Source organism: Rhipicephalus microplus, chromosome 8, assembly GCF_043290135.1.
Source record: "Rhipicephalus microplus isolate Deutch F79 chromosome 8, USDA_Rmic, whole genome shotgun sequence".
In the NCBI taxonomy this organism is placed as follows: Eukaryota; Metazoa; Arthropoda; class Arachnida; order Ixodida; family Ixodidae; genus Rhipicephalus; species Rhipicephalus microplus.
In genome coordinates, this window is record NC_134707.1 from 71,367,387 (window position 1) to 71,385,240 (window position 17,854).

The 17,854-nt window shown below is 45.2% G+C and overlaps 1 protein-coding gene across 1 annotated transcript in view; it reads right to left on the reverse strand.

Annotated features, from left to right (window-relative positions):
• The window catches only part of LOC142769146 (uncharacterized), a 54,524-nt gene extending 42,435 nt beyond the window's left edge, over nucleotides 1-12,089 (reverse strand). The window contains exons 1-2 of the mRNA XM_075872097.1: nucleotides 11,970-12,089; nucleotides 8,710-8,828 (exon numbers count right to left, since the gene is read on the reverse strand). Coding sequence (XP_075728212.1) covers nucleotides 8,710-8,818 — 109 coding nt within the window. The 5' untranslated portion in view covers nucleotides 8,819-8,828; nucleotides 11,970-12,089. The remainder of the gene's footprint in view (nucleotides 1-8,709; nucleotides 8,829-11,969) is intronic.
• Nucleotides 12,090-17,854: the final 5,765 nt, after the last annotated feature.

A 17,854-nucleotide genomic window follows, 5' to 3' on the forward strand; every position in this document is an offset into this window, starting at 1 on the left:
GGACGATGGTTTGGTGGTGCACACTATCTCTAGTTGGTTGGAGCAGGAGCGTCGAGTTAGTGGCAGCAGGGGAAAACACAGGCACTAGGACGGCGGACAACGGCGCGATGCGGACGTCAGATGCGGCAAACACTCTCGAGGGACTGTGTTGGTCGATGTCAACGCACGGATTCGTCAACGTAAGTTCAGTACCAGCGCAGTCGACGAAGGCCTAATGGGTAGAAAGAAAATCCCATCCTAGTATGACGTCGTAAGATGAACGTGGAATAACAACAAAGTTAACGACGTACCAAACATCTTGAATAAGAACACGTGCTGTGCACTGAGCCTTCGGCGTGATGAAATGGGAGGTGGCTGTACGCAGTGCAAGACTCGTAAGCGGCGTTGTAAGTCTTCTCAAATCGCGACACAGTCTTTCACTACGCTCTAAGGCAAAACAACCCGAAAAAGGAGTAATGGAGCCCAATAGGCGCACGCGATGAAGGAATAGACCGTTAAGGAGCAACCACAGAGGGAAGCGTGTCGTGTGCGAACTCCTTGGTCTCTAAACACGCTCCAAAGGTATAAACCGCCCTGGAATACAAGCAGCGCAAAAAGCGTTGCCAGGGTCACTAGCTGTCCTCCTCTCCTGGCTCAGTCTTTCCCCGTATTTTGCTGGCGACGGTTCGCGTTGCGTTACGCTCGGAGTGCTCGACCTCGGCCACCTGGATTCGACGATCTAGGAATTAAGACGTGGTCCTCGTGTGTACGCTTGGTTTAGCCTGCGCTGCTGCTTTTACGTTTCACCGCACCCATGACGTCTGGAGCAGTTCTCCACACGTCACCACGCCACGCTGTATATCTCTGGCTTCAAGATAGTCGCGACCGACACACGACAGCAACAGTTGGGAAGGCCAATATGGCGGCCGAGAAAACAGAATGCCTATCGAATACATTTCTTCAGTGTGACTCAGGGCAGAAATCAGCGCATGATACTTTCTCAAGTAGGTAATCATTCTTTATCCTACTCTACTTGTCGCGCGTGCGATATGAATCGCGCGTGCCGGCAACGGGCTCGGTCATGTTGTATATCGCACGCACAAAATGCACCGCGAAGGTCAGCTTGGGCGTTTTCAGTTCGCCTTTGCTTTGCGACCACTCTGGAAATTTGCCGCCATTGCCGTCGGCCTCCCGTACGCTTGCACATCGAGGGCTCGCCTGTCTTCACCCGCCGGGAGGAGCTGCGGGCTCATCATATTGGGCTGAGACCTTGTCGCTGTGTTGGGAGTTGTCGAAAACACGTTGCGGGTTCCCGTAACAAGTTTGGTTGTATGTCGCACACTGTAAGTGCACCAGCACGGGCTGGTGGGGCTTTCACTAGCGTCGGAACTCGGTGAAAAATGGTCGCCATTACAGTTGGTTTCCCCGTCAGTCAGTCGCAAGCAGCTCGGCGCCGTCCGTTGGCCGTGGTGGCGGACTCACGTTTGCGCGCTGCACTCGCCCGAGTTTGTGGAAAAGGGCCGCTTACCGTCGATTTCTTCGGCGCTAGCTCCAAACCAGCTCGGCACTGTGCGTGGCTAGAGTGTACTAGAACTTTTGAGTGGCGCGACCGAAACGCTTTCCCCTTGCTTTCTTCATCCCCAACTTGTGGCGAAAGTAGCGGCGGCGCTGCCATCGCCCAATCTTCCCACTTGGTTTACTCGGCTGGCTCGGCGGCATGGCCGGCATCTCGGTTTTAGTCGCGAAATGATGAAGAAGTAGCGTCTAAACCATTGTTACGCACTAGGTTGCACAACTGGATATCCGCGTGTGCAACAAAGTCGGAAGTTATCAGTTTTCAAGGCCCCGAAAGACGAAGAACGACGACTTCTTTGGGAGCGGAACCTCCATCGGCTTGACAAGCCACCTGACGCCGATTGTGCTGTGTGCGATTTACATTTCAAACCGCATTTCATTGTTAGAGACCACGTACACGTCATCAATGGTGTTCAAGTCCGAATTCCTAGGGGAACGCCGACACTTGCCCCTGATGCAGTCCCGACGATCTTGCCCAACCTGCCTGCATATTTGACGCTCAAAACTCCGGCTCCGTGGACACAAACAAAGCGGCGTCATCAGTGTGTGCCGGCTGAGAATGACAACAGAAAACGGCGACGCATTAGCACTCCTGCACAGCTCCTTGTGGATGCCAACGGTGCAACTTCTGCAGATGGCGACGAAGCTGATGAGGCAAGCTCAAGTCCCTCGTCTGACGCGGTTGTCACTCTCGGTTACCTTCGTGGTATTGTCCTACCATCAAAGTCATGGGCGCTGCACGAGTTTCTTGGATTTACCGGCGTGTCGTACGTAGCGTGCTCACTGAAACCTAGCACTCGTGAACTTTGCATTCAACGAGACGTATACTTCACCTGTGCAGACAATGTAATCGTGCAATGTGATGCATTCGTGCAAGAGAAACTAATCTGGAAGTCCAGTTTAGTAACTGTTCGAAAAGCCTCAGATGCTCTGCAGCTTGTTGCAAGCGTCCCACACTGTTGTGGAGCAGCAGAAACTTCATTTTTGCCACCATCAGACCTTACCCACGGTCTACACGCGCAAATGAAGTCAAGATGAGAAATCTTCTACAGTGTCAAAAGCGCACAGAAGCACCTAAAACTGAGCAGGCTATAAATTGCTACAGTGGCGTAAAAAGGATATCATTTTGGTGCATATTTTCTTACACTCTTAATTTTTTGACGGTACACCAAGAAGAAAAACAATTTTTTTAGAAGAAGCTTGTAAGCGAGAGAACGTGCAAATAATGACGCGAAATCTCAAAATAAATCTTTGATCTTGAATCTTTTTGTATTAAACCTGTGATGGTAAATTTAGCAGCATTAGGGATCTCGGTGCATAATTCATCGATCTAAGCCAATTCATTGTTGCACTTCAGTGTCCCTTCAAACGATCTTTCGACCATAACATCTTTTTTTTTAAATGCATTTTGAAAAGACAACCTTAACTCTGTCGTTCTGTTTGCTTTGCTTTATGTTATCTTTTGTATCCTGGCTCTATACTTTACGTTTTTTACAATTTACCTAATAGCAAATGTATTGTTTTATAAATATGTACACCTTGCATTTTATGTTATTAATTATGATTAACATTAGTTACGACTCTGCTTTGCAGTGTTGTTCCGTTTTGTAAACTCTCAAAATCTTCTACTACTATGTTTCACCTAAGACAATCTTTTGCAGTATTACGTATTTGCATTTCTGTGGGTCCTACAACAATGAATCTATTCCCATATTTCAAAACGAAAGAGAGGTTTGGAAAAACTGAAAAACTCTGCTGTTCTTCAAATAATATCTATAAAGCCAACTTTTTTGTCGTGTGTGCACGCAGCCACAAGCATTGAGCCTTTTATTTGAGTCCAGCTTTGGTGTTTTACGTAGAATGGACCAAGAGTTCTTCGTTTTGTGTGCACCATATTCCTTTTTTTGGGGGGAGGGGTGCGCTTCCGGTGTGTACCGGCCAGCTGGTTTCTCGTCTAAAATGTGTACACTTTAAAAATTAAAAAAAAACGCGCTCGTTATATTGTACAATGCGCTATGCTGCTTCGGGCTGCAGTGCGGGCCTCAGCAACTTCAATAACAATAATGTCAAATAACCTTTATTTGCGCGAAAAAGGGGAGGTATGTGAATAAGAAAAAAAGAGGGAGATCATCTTCACACTAGGCGCGACGGAGAGGTACCAACACGTACGCGGAACGCCTGCCAGCCATACGCCCGGGTAGATTGGTCGACGCCAGCGCCACCGCATCACTCCACGCCGAAACGGCCGCTCCCAGGCAGCTGCTCGCGCCACTGAAAAGCTTCTAGTACACTCTAGCGTGGCGGTGGCCAAGCGTACGCTCACTCTCCTGTTCGAAGTTCGCTGGCGGCAGACACTCCGCGTGCAGCGCCGTCCTTGGTCTCGTGCTCGCTTGCTCAAGCTGAACGACGTCGCTCGCTTACAACTCGTCGACTTGTTGGCGGCACGGTCGCTCGCAGAGTGCCTGCGGCCGCCGCTCCTAAGCTGTTGCACTACAGTGATCAAAATGAGTCTCGGACGATGTGTGACATCACGGTGAAATTATTAGCATGTCATATGTCACGTATGATTTTCTTTAACCTTGCGCTTATTTTTCATATGCAATTGTATTCATTCTCTGTCACGTGTAGCCACTATTTTACATACTTGTTGTGCAGCCGTGAGCACAAACCGTGCTAAAGGCTGTGAGGGCTGGCGTCTGTGATGCCTGTCAGCCATCTCTTTCGTCAGAGCAGCTTTAGAAGTACTGTACGAGATGTGAAGGTAAAGTTATTTGTGTGTCACGTTTTACACGCATGTTCTTGTATAAATTTGCACGTACTTGTCATATGCATGCGTCTTCAAGTTCTGTCACGTGTGTCTATCCATTTTTACAATCTTATTGTACGTACAGCCGTGAGAACAGGACAGGCAGAAGGCTGCGTGCACTGGCGTCTGCGACGCCTGTCATCTATCGCTTCCGTCGGAGGAGCTCCACAAGGACTGAACAAGATGTGACAACGAGACTGGACTTGTACACTTCACCATGAATTCATTTAAAAGAAAGGAGAAACTTCATGTGTATGTAGACAATAAAAGACTTCGATCTCTAACTTTTTCTTTTGTTGTTGCCGTGACTGCGAAAGCAGTGACACATAGGCGGCTAACTACTTTTTCGCGTGTTTTTTTCTGCGCTATTTTTTGGTCACAGCGCAGAAAAACAGGCGAAAGAAGTATTAGGCTTGACGGAACATAAACAAAAAAATAATGTTTGTCCTGAGTATAAAAAGTTCATACGATTGGAGTATTTGAGTGGATCAACCGGTCGTCCGTCGAAGTGCAACTGTATGGAGTAACAGTTGCCCGGTAAGGCGTAAATGTGGGAATTAAAAGTACCCCTATAAGGTGCAAATGTGAGGACTAAATGTTGGACCTTTGAGGTGAATTGTGAGACTAACGGTTATTAAATTGTAAATGTGAGGACTAAATGTTAGTCCCTTGAGCTCGCCTGTGGTGTTTAACTGTTAGACCCGGTGCCGTTAGGCCTTAAAGAGATTAATGGTACTGGCAGCCCCAATATACCGCAAAAGGACGAACCACACACTTTTTAACACACTTTTACCTCAGAGTGTAATTACAGAAATGACGGCGCCTGTGTCGAGAAGTGCACGAACATCGACACCTTCTACTAGCACATCAATTTCATTGGGTGGACAAAGAGAAGGTCTTCGAGAGTTTTACGACGACGTAGTTCTTGCCTCCGGAAAACAGATAGGTTGACTCTCGATGGTGCGCCATGGGTTAACGACAGACGATGCAGGGGGCGAAGTAAGAAGGGGTGCCGTGTATGTAGGCAGCGTCGTAGGGTAGGAGGACCCGGTGCCCCGGTATGCGCCAGAGACAGGTGGGGCTGGGGGTCTAGCAACATCAGCTGCGTAGGTCAGCGGTGTAGGGACAAATGGCGATGAAGGCAGTGCCTGCGTGACCTGTATCTCAATGATCTGGCGTAGATGTGTGTCTAACGAGGTCACTAGCTCAGATGCTTCACCCACAAGAGAAAGTTGCCACACAACTTCTTCACGAAGAAATTGTTTGATGTGGGGCAGTAAGACAGTGTAAATTGCAGCGACGTCGTGCACGAGGACGGCAACTTCAGCTGCATTGTCAGCGGCCCTGCGCGTCGAGACACGCTGCTTACACAACTCGTTGTAATCCATACAGAGCTGGACAACGTCGGTGACAGTCTGTGGGTTCCTAGCGACGAGCATCTGAAAGGTATCGTCGTCAACCCCTTTGATGATGTGCTTGATTTTGTCGTGTTCGGTTAGGGATGCATCGAGGCGCTTGGAAAGAGACAAGACATCTTCGATGCAATTTGTAAATGTCTCGTCCCTGCGCTGGACTCGACTACGCAGACGCAGTTCCGCGCGAAGCCGGAGCATGACGGGACGACTGACGACCACAGCGATGGTGGTCTTGAAGGCGGATCAGTTGGTGATTTCGCCTTCATGGTTCTTGAACTAGAGGCTGTCCACATCCGCGAGGTAAAAGCACACGTTTATGAGCTGGTCACCGGCGTTACATTTGTTGGAAGCGCTTAAGATTTCGTACTCGACGAGCCAGTCCTTGAAGTCTTGTTCTTCGTTGCAACATAACAATTGCAACATAACAAACGAAAATTTAGCGTCGCGGGCCGAACTATTTTCTCTACCAAGGCAAAGTCCCACAGCATGAGCGTGGGACTGTTCCCGTAGCCTTCCCAAATTGAGCAGATTTTTTTAGCCTGCCCACAAAGACGATGGGAGAAAAACGACACCGCTAAGAAGCATTTTATTTTTGATTAAGTCTTCTACTCGGAAATGGCAAAAAAACCTTCGAGTAACGAGATTCGTTTGGGCCAATTGACAGAAGTTTCTTCATATGAAAGTTATCGTAACTTCATGGTGCACAATGACATTTGAAGAAATCGACATATTTGTTGTCTTTGTGCGCTTTGTAATTCGCGCATTAAGTGGGTTGCTATCCTATAAATATAAATATATATATATATATATATATATAAATATATATATATATATATATATATATATACATATACATATATATATATATATATATATATATATATATATATATATAAGCTTGATGAAGTCCGACAATATTGAATGCGCGCCAAACACGTACAGGGACCTATTTTTCTAATTGGATCTGAGCTCAGGTGTTTAGATAAATTCATGATGCCCGCACTCTATTACGCATTAAGGAGTAACCTCATTGAACTTAACATTCTTGCTGCTTAGCCCCCGGATTGGCACATATGGCACCAACGCTCACTCAGAATTGTTAATTCGTCTGATTTTCTATATTTAACAACGTGCAAGCCATCTGCTTTCATGAGTAGGGTAAAATAAAGTTGTGCGCTTCATTAGTGCGTCATGGTTCCTGTCTTCGTTGAGTGTTGACGCAAGTTAGAGAATATGTGGCTGGATCACTGAATCGAATTAGGTAACAAAGTACCTTGTTATTATAGAACCGCTAGACGACCCTGAGATTGTCGCTTTGGCGCATCAGCCTGGTATGAGGGGGCATATTGTATAATGAGTAACTTTGGTATAAGGGGTATGCACTTTACGTCCTCTGTGTAGGTCATAGCGTCATAATGGCAATTTAAAAGTCCGAGCACTCGCCGCATGGCTGCATCTGATATCCCTATGGCTACTTCGATGTCTACACATCCTGCACACCGAAGCACTGATGACAGTACGGGGCGTACAAATGTACCTTTAAAGTTGCCCGGTGATGGTGCAGCCCCTCTGCGCATTAAGGCTCAGTGCATATCCAATATTGTACCACATCGATATTCACAGCCGCCCAGCCTATCTTCACCATGGTTGTTTGTCTCCTGATACACACATCTTTCACGCTGTGTTTGAACAGAAGTTCGGACTTGATTCCATCTGCACTACCTTCATTATATGGTAATCACTTCTTCATGTGGTGTCTAACACAGGAAACAGTGCTATATGCTGGAATCGATGTTGAATAGTGGCTTGCAAACATTCACCACTTTTCATCAGTACCACATGTACGAAGATGTTCTTCATGAGTTCGTTTGTTGGTATTATCAGAAAGTTGTGGTCCAAGAAAAATATTCCTTGGGCTACTGTCACCACATATGTAGTGGGTTCGTCATATTCGCTCACCGTGCAAGTCATTGAATGATTTTTACTTTCACGTACGATGAGAACATTCTAATCGCAAGCTTCGTCATGGACGACACAGCTCATCTAATCTTTACAAGACCACTGATCAAAGGAATGTATCAAGTCACGCAAAGTTCGTCGCATCGCATATAAAACGAAACACATTCAACTTCAAGTTAACAAATGCATGCAATACATTTTTTTTGCGAATGGCTGCAACTTGAGACGCCTGCATTATGCACACACGTGTTACAGTTCTGCCTGAAAAATTTGCTCTTTGTTTCTGAAAATGCACCGCTAAAGGCGTAGTGTTGAAATAGTTAGTTTAGGTTCTGTCGTATGATGATTTTTATTGAATGTGGCCTTATAAACACCTATGGGGTCCGATTCATGCTATTTAACTTCTTATCAGTATGAAGTGATCATCCATTGAAGCTGTGGTTGTGGAACTTCCTTTCGGAAGAATAAAGACTAAAATTTGCAGGTTTTAACGTTGCTTCGTAGTATTGGAGGTGTCATATATAAATTGATATTTTGTGTTGTTTCATTTTTAATACGCTGTTCAGGAGAGTTGCCAGTAAAGATCAGTTACTTCTGGTTTCTTTTACTTTTACGGCTGAGAAGGAATTCAATCTCGTTAGGTGCTATTTCATTGTGTTTCTACAAATAAAAGAAAGTCTCGTACTGGTGCTACAGATCTAGAGTCAGGCACGACCACAAGAAAAGAATGAAGTTCACTGAACGTACAATGGTCATCCCGGCTGCCAGGCAACTCTCCAAAGTAGTTTTTTGGCAACGAGGTCTGAAAATATTTTTACCACATGGTTCTGTGACGCGCAAGGTGGTAAAAATTTCCAGATTACGCTTTGCTAGCTGTTGTATCGAAGTCTTGTGTAAAACAGTTTTGAGATTTGCCGTTTATATGCTGCTTCACTTAGGCGTACGTTGAAAGTACGAAAACGAGAGAATACGTACCCGGGGTACCGCGTATCGCAAGTACGTACGTCGGAGTATGTCTTAACGCAGACAGAAAGTAAAATATGCCCAGGAACAATATAATGTTTTTACAAGAGAGCTCCATCATACTTCGCTACCTGAAAAGCAAACCAGCTTAAGCTTGCATATAGACGTCCTTCCTTGAATATATGTTAGAAGTATACATTTTCCCAATATATTACTGCATGCCTCTCTTTTTCATATTGCATATGCACATCTTGGAAGCGAGTACAGGTGGCGACCGCCGCATCAAAATTAAGCCGAAACGTTAGACGCCTGCCGACTTAGATTTAGGCACACGTCACTGAACATAAGATTAACAACATGTCTGGAGCCCCCCATTATGGTATTATTCATACCCATAACAGAGTTTGGAATGCAAAACCTCAGCAACTTCTATATGCTCTATTGGATTGTTTTTTTATTTCTTAAATGCATCATGATTTTTAGCAGTAGAAGACATCTGCGTGATCATTAGGGTGTATCATGGCTTCTTGTTTTTCGATAATCATCTGTGGTTTAGTACTAGAATAGGTGATCAGCTGCGGTTTAATGGTAGAATGGGAAATATGTTTCTCCGATGGGTATAGCTGCCGGAAATTTTCGGAACAATACAATGACACTTGAAGCCATTTAAGCAAAACTGCAGTACTGATACCTAAGCAATGTTGCTTGCTTGCGTTTTACATTTCTCTATCGCTTCTTGCTACTGGAGGAACTTGGAGTAATTTCTCCTCCTCAAGCTTGTGTCTTACCTTTGTCCGCTCTTTTTGCCCAGTTCTGTTGTACTGCTTGATTTGTCTCTGCACTACATATTCTCTGTTTTTCAACCTGTCAGGTGTGGACTACCCGCATTGCATGAATGGATGCATGGTATAAAAAAAGATTGCAGCTATCTGCACCACACCAAGCTTCGTTTTCACAAATCTTGGTGTGGTGCAGCCCTTCGTGTTCTAGTCAGTACGACTTTCGCCACGTTGCGAGACTTTGTGACTGGCCTCTACCAAGGACAGCGCCGCTGTTAAAATGCATTTTGTTAAACCGAAGCAGCTTACGATTGGGCTCCTTAGGAAATGTTTTGGGTTACCAACGTTTACTTGCGTTGGCGGCATAAGTGGGCGAAGTAAATCATGAGTAGACTCACTGAGAATCAGCCATGAGTGTGTGTCGGAGTGAGTCTGGGTAAGTAGTGTTATGTGTGCCCGATTGAGCCAAGTTGAGAAAAAGTTTCATGATCTTGAGTTCGATTGAGTTCGGATGGACAAGTCCAAGTCCAAGTGAGCCTTATGTGCAATGCCTATGAGTGAACTTGAGTGAGCTCCACCGTTATTTGCCAATCTATGATTGGTGGTAACAAAAAAAAAATCGGCATTATGTAGAAAATCTATGTTCGGAAAGTCCAATAGGCATTTTCCTAAGACGCCCAGAATGCGAAAGTCACCCTTTCTTTTCTTCTGAGCCAAGAGCATTGCCCCCCTCAGAAGCTTTTTGAACACAAGGTCAATTAATCAGTCAATCAATAAAGAAATCAAAAGTTTTCATTTGTAGCACAATTATATAATTGCATTGGGGTTAGTAGATATATAGAGAAGAAGCTCCCAGAGCATATGGCTGAATATGGACCTCCCGTGAGAATCGTACATGTTGATAAGTACAGTACAATGGCGACTAAAATGCGGCAAGTAATTATCATAGGAATAAAGACAAGGCAAATATGCAATAAAAATTTCAGTAAAATAGTAATAGAACAAAGTTCAGTAGTTATGCATGTCTAATAAACAGTGTGAGTAGAGTCTTGAAGAAAAGGAACTTTAATTCAAAATACACCAGAGAACTCAATTCTACATGAGTCATAAATGTAAAAGTAAGTTGTACAGTGAGAGCTCAAAATGTAAAAAAATTCCAAAATTGAAATTCATACTAGTTCTGCTTACGAAATGAAATGATTAGGTTCTGTTTCAAAGTGCCGAATGACAATTGTTTAGTGCATAGCGGTAAATATTTCCAATAATGTTTGGCAAAAATCATGGTAGTATGCCGTAGTTCGTGCGTGTATGTGGTAGTAAAAAATTGTTGTTATAGGCCAATGTTGTGAGATTAGCATTTATATATTGAAGTTTGTGCAAGGCGTTGGCTGTTTCGGAACCGTCCGGACACCTAAATAAAATAATCCCCTGGTAATTTTGTACTTCTCCTAGAATCAAATGAATTCGAAGTTTCCTGCTCTCATGTCAATTTTCAGTGCCTCCCTGACCGGTCTATTGGACAAAGAAACGTTATAGTGTGAGGATACCTCATATCACTAATGAGATGTCATGATGACGTCACAACGTATTGCTACATTTTATGTAAAAGCCACGTGATAGTGTGAAGCCATCACATAATGTAGCATTTCCTGTTGGAATTGAAAACATTCCTTGTCTCGCATGGTTTTGTAGTACATCCGTGATCAGCCAACATTTGACCAAGCGACAAGTTTACACCACAATTTCACTTGACATCTCTGATGAGATGCTCTGCTGACGTCGCAGCTTTTTGCTACAGGGGACACTGCGTTGATGCCATAGATTGATATTATCGCGTATCAATTTTTGCATGATTTTTCTTGATACCACCAACTGTCACTTTTTTAAATTTTATGAGGCACCTATCGCTTTCTCATAAATTGAAACGAGGCGGAATAGTCATACATTATTACCCTCCAGGGGCCCTAAACACAGTAGCCCTGCCACACTTCGAGGTCCTGTTATTGAAACCTGCTTCCAAAAAATATAATGTACACTTTGAAAACGGTGGTTGTTACTTTAAAAAAGGTCCATGTTGTGGTGCCACTTTGCGGTACCAGGTGAGCGCCGGAACATTTTTTTTATAGATAAAAGGTTTCGATTCTGGCATACGCATTTCTTGCAAGAATTTAATGCAATGAATACAAGCTTTGTTTCGTAGAACGTACGCTTAAAACGTGGAAGTAGCGATTTCTGCTGAGAAACTTATTCTATTCCTAGAGACGCTGAAGGGGCGTGACGCGCAACGATGTCAGGTGAGACTGAAATGCAAGAAATATAACACTAGCGATATTGGGGCATATCACAAGTGAAGATAGTAGTCATTACCCTTGAGGCGGGGAGCGATTCAGCAAGCCTCAAGACATTCGGGAAATTTGTGCCGTTCAAAAAGAGCAAAGCCACAAGGCAATGGGTGTGATTATTTTTTGAATAACAACGCCGAACAAGACTTACACGTTTCGTTCATTCCGGATATGAATCCTGCGAACCACGTCAATGGCAATAGTGCGATGGCGTATACAGAGCTGCGTTATATGCCTAGGATTGGGGGTGTGCTAGTAATCCATATTATTTGAACATTTCATGTAAGCTGATAAAGTTCGTGACATTACTTGAAGTACGTTTCTTTGTAACAGTGCTCGTGTGTAGTCAATCAAGCAATACGTCTTCCTGACACTGACGTTACTGTGAGCTTGCATCGGCTGATGACTAATTGACTCATAATCTGATTTTTCGAAGGCAGCGAGATATTTGACATTTATCCGGTGCTGCATCGTTGCAAGAAGATGCTACAAACGAACGAAAACGTGTTATCTGCTGTATGCTACTTTTGTAGCACTTATTTTATTATATTTGATGCTTAAAATCGTGTGTCACCAAGGCGCACTAGCGTTCTTCGCATTTGAACATCAACCATATTGAAATTCACTGTTAGCCAATCTGAAGCCTGTATTTCTATCATTCTGATAGTGCTTGCAGCGTGATGAGGTCGACGTATAAGCACGAGTCAGAGACTGTGCTCGACTATTGATAGCCTAAAACTCCGCGACATCTACTGCACGAAAAAGAAGGGCGCAGGAATAGTTATGAATTGACCAACAGGGTAACAATACGGCCACTTTTCCTCTCATCATGTATCATTCAGTGGTAGTTGTCAAACCTTCTAAAGCCCTTTACTAACAAGGGCCTTAAATGTTGTGGTTATGAAAAGTACATCCCCACATGATAATAGTAGTAATACTGTTACGAATAAGAAGTAAAAGTAATAGTAATTATTTTATTATTAGTAGTAGTTATATCTATATATTATTATTATTATTATTATTATTATTATTATTGTTATTATTAATAATAGAAACAGTAGTTTTAACAGTAGCCGTGGTACCTTTGTTTCTTTCACCACATGATTTTACCCCGGCGGCTGCGGCCGAACCTTTCTCTCTAGGGCGAATAGCCCTGCAATTTAAGTACTTAGCGGCCATGGCGGGAAACGTGCATGAATCAAATATTTGAAGTACAAGTACACGCACGCGAAACTTCACGTATAGCACACAGACTGGGTAAGTTGAGAGCTGTGTCATGTGGGATCAAATGAAAAATGACGTAACAATGAACGATACAACGACCAAACTGTTGGTCAGGATACGAACATGCGTAGCCGATGTAGTCGGTAGGAAGGTTAACCAGAGATTGCCTTGATTGGCTACGTACACGTATGTAGAGGAGAAACACATCCGAAAACATACAAAACAAAGGACAAGAGTGAGAGATGTTATAATGACCACTTAGTTTGAACACAAAAAGAATACGCGCTCGGGCAATCTGGTCGTCTTCAAGTGGCACAACAACATGTCTCTTAATATAAATCAGGATCTTGACGCCAGAGTGCCATATTTCGGCGCTTTGCCTAACTTACTCGGATTATGTAAGCCTCACTTGCCCTAACAGGACAATATACACATTTGTGGTCTTGCACAACTATCGCACCCCGAAGCAGAAACTGGTACTGTAATTTCAGAAATACCCGTGTGCCAATGATTTTAAAACGGTCTGCAATACGAGTAGGAGGTTTCCGTTTCTTGAGTAAAATATAGGTGTTTATTAGAATGTCCGATACATTTGCCTCTTCAAACTCTGAGTGTTACATCAACGTAAACTGCTCACATCAGTTATTTACAATGCGATTTACAAAGCTCAAAGTGCTGCCATTTATGTGCTGTCGTGTAGACTGTAATCAACTTAACTTATAGTGGTGCCAAATGTACTTGCATGGTTGCAGAAGACATAGACGTTGTGTATGCTAGCGAAATGTTTCTCATAAGTCTTTACAGTTACGACATGCACCAGCTGCATTATAGCTGTTTATTGCATATATATATATATATATATATATATATATATATATATATATATATATATATATATATATATATATATATATATGTTGGTTCGTTTCCTGCTTTTTCCATCCACTTTTCTTTCTTCTTATTTACATTCCATTGATTCTAATAACTTTCCCTGTACATTCCTTGGCATTGCTGTCTGTTGTATCTCATTAGTATTGTGTTAAAACACGAAAAAACGAGCCCTTAGGTATACACTTCTCTCCTTATTTCAATGAACGAGGGTCTCGTACCAGCAGACTTGGTGTGTTTAGGTTGTATAAGAGGGACAATTGATCAGCTGCCCGCTCATAATAAGTTCACGTGCTACGTGACGCCAAACATGCGCATAAGAGTGTTATCACACTCGTCGTTTGGCTTATAGATGGCGCTGACTGTCACTCCTACTTCTAAATTCACATATAAACCCAAAAAAGTGGATGGAGGGAAGGCCGCTGTGGTAGCTCAGTGGTTAGAGCATCGAACGCGTCATTCGAAGGTCGTAGGTTTGATTCCTGCTCACGGCTGGTTATTTTTTCATCCACTTTTCTTTCTTCTTATTTACATTCCATTGATTCTAATAACTTCCTCTGTACATTCCTTGGCATTACTGTCTGTTGTATCTCATTAATATTGTGTAAAAACACGAAAAAACGAGCCCTTAAGTATACAATTCTCTCCTTATATATAAATAAACATATATATATTGTAAAGAAGACGAAGTACTCCGGCGCAGAGGCAGCAGCATCGAGTGTGCAGCAGCGGCAGCAGCATCGAGTGTGCAGCAGCGGCTCGAGCTCGGAAATTGCGGCTGGTGCATCGCCTTCCAAGCCTTCCAAGCACCAACCTTTCTGCTTAATAAATCTCCTTTATAATTGGTGGAGACGTGCCGGGTACCGTCCCTTACACCTTCCCGCTACCATCCTGGAACTCCGTTCTCGACGGCTACCTTCTGCTATGCCGGACGCCGATCAGCAGACGCTTCCATCTCTTCCGGCCACCTGTCCAGGCAGTGTTCCTCAGCGGGAGCCTCCAATCTTCAGTGGAACAGATGACAACGACGTTGAAGAGTGGCTCTCGACTTTCGAACGGGTGAGCGCTTTAAACAGATGGACGGACGCGGACAAGTTGACACGCGTTTCGTTCTATCTCGCGGGTGTAGCCAGCCTTTGGCTTAGAAACCACCAGGCAGACGTCCGAACGTGGCCGCAATTTAAAACGTCGATTGTAGCAGTCTTCGATCGACCTGCCGTCCGAAAACTTCGTGCCGAGCAACGTTTACGCACACGCGCACAAGAAACGGGTGAAACCTTTACAAGTTACATAGAGGACGTCGTCGATTTGTGCAGACGCGTGAACGCCGAAATGACGGAAGCTGAAAAATGTAAGCACATCCTCAAAGGGATTGACGACGACGCTTTTCAAATGCTCTTGGCGAAAAGCCCGACCACTGTTAACGACGTAATTAGCCTCTGCCAAAGCTACGATGAATTGCGGAAGCAGCGAGCGCTGACAAGACGTCCTCCAGCGCACGATTTGGCATCGCTGTCTAGTGCGATCAGTGGTCATGACCACGCGTCACTAATGGCCGAAATAAAAGCATTTGTCCGCGAAGAAGTTGCACGACAGCTTTCCTTGGTGCCTTTCACACCAGAAGCTACCACAACTTTACCATCATCTCTACGTGACGTCATTCAAGGAGAGGTCGCCGAGGCCTTACCAGCTGCTCGCGAGCCTAATCTTGTGGCTGCTCCTCTCACCTACGCCGCGGCTGCAGCCATGCCAACTCGCAAGGCGCCTGCGCCTCCGTTCCAGCCTCGCGCGAGCTATCCCCCAGCTCCAGTTCACTGGACCAGCACTAACACCACCAACCCGTGGCGCACCCTCGATAATCGCCCGATATGTTACACTTGTCGATACCCCGGACACGTCGCAAGGTATTGCCGCCGCCGGACGCATATCACCAATGAAAACCGCCGTGAGCCTTTCTTCCCGCTTGACTCCAACGCGCGATACGGTTCCTCCACTCCAATGCCAGCCCGCTACCAGGACGACCACCGCCCTCGGCCGGGACGTCTTCGCTCGCCCTCTCCACGCCGCCGCTCGCCTTCTTCTATGCGTCGACGGCCCGCACCTAACGAGGAGGAAAACTAGACGACGCAGTTCCTGAGGCAAGAACTGCGCAAGTTTCGGTTTGCCCAAGTCCTCATTTGTCACCTACCAATGTTATTGATGTGTTCGTCGAAAATATCCCTACCGTCGCTCTTGTAGATACCGGTACAGCTGTCTCGGTAATAGATGCTGGATTTTGCCACTCAATTCGTAAGGTTACGACGCCTTTCTCCGGATTATCGCTTCGCACAGCCAGTGCTCAACCTGTTCAACCGACCGCAGTATGTACAGCCCGCGTGACAATTCAGGACGTTCTGTATACGATAGAGTTCGTTGTTCTTTCATCATGCTCCCATAATATTATTTTGGGATGGGACTTTTTGTCGCGTCATAACGCCGTAATCGACTGTGCTAGGGCTGAGGTCGAATTTTGCTCAATGGATGACCAAGCGTCCGTCGACACCCAGTTTGCCGTTAAACTTGTCGTTAGCGATGACACCTACATCCCTCCATGCTCTTTTGCGTTCGTGCCAGTTTCATGCAGCGCCATATCCGACGGCACGGTCTTCTTCACACCATCTCCAATATTCGTCGCCCGAAGAGCTCTCCCCCTGCCTTTTGCTGCTCTCGATCTTGTACAAGGGTCAACCACAATGCCAATTTATAATCATGAGTCGTCGTCTTTATCTCTACTTTGTCGCGAGTGCCTTGGCCACGTCGAGACAATCAGTTCTTCCAGAATTATATCCGTCCCCGATGAGGTGCCTTCTACCTCCGTCTGTGAACTGGCTGTCGTCTCAGCGCCTGACTCAACGTCGGCAAACATATTTCAACCATTCATCGCTGCAGATTTGACATCTTCGCAGCGTTCACAACTCCTCACCATTCTTGAGAGCTACCGCCACTCTTTCGACGTTGAACAAATATCTCTCGGCCGTGCCTTAGCAGTAGAACACCACATCGACACTGGGTCCCACTCACCGCTGCGACAACGACCATATCGCGTGTCCGCTACAGAACGCCGCGTCATTGCTGACCAAGTAGACGACATGCTTCGCAGAGGCGTCATTCGACCTTCACAGAGCCCATGGGCGTCTCCGGTGGTTCTCGTCAAAAAGAAAGACGGTTCTATTCGTTTCTGTGTCGATTTCCGGCGATTGAACAAGATCACGCTGAAGGATGTCTATCCACTACCGCGCATTGACGATGCTTTGGACAGTTTGCAGGGTGCCGAGTTCTTTTCCTCGTTAGACTTGCGGTCAGGCTACTGGCAGGTGCCTATGGCGGAGGCCGATCGCCCCAAAACCGCTTTTGTCACGCCAGACGGCTTATATGAATTCACCGTCATGCCCTTCGGACTTTGCAATGCACCTGCAACGTTCGAACGAATGATGGACAACATCCTGCGTGGACTAAAATGGAAGATATGCTTGTGTTACCTCGATGATATCGTGGTCTTCGCCCCTAACTTTGACACACACTTACGTCGCCTTCAGCACGTCCTTACTTGCTTAACTAACGCCGGTTTGCAATTAAATCTAAAAAAATGTCGATTTGCCATGCGTCAACTGAACATTTTGGGCCACGTTGTTTCCAAGGAAGGCATCCTCCCGGATCCCGAGATTTTGCGAGCTGTTACGGCGTTTCCTAAACCTGCCACCATCAAAGAACTTCGAAGTTTCATCGGCTTGTGTTCGTATTTCCGGCGATTCGTCCGAAACTTCGCGTCTATTATATCACCTCTCACGCAACTTCTCAGCAGCTGTAAAGACCTCTTATCGTGGTCCCCTGCCTGCGACGAGGCTTTCAACACCCTGCGACGGCTTCTTACGACGCCACCAATTC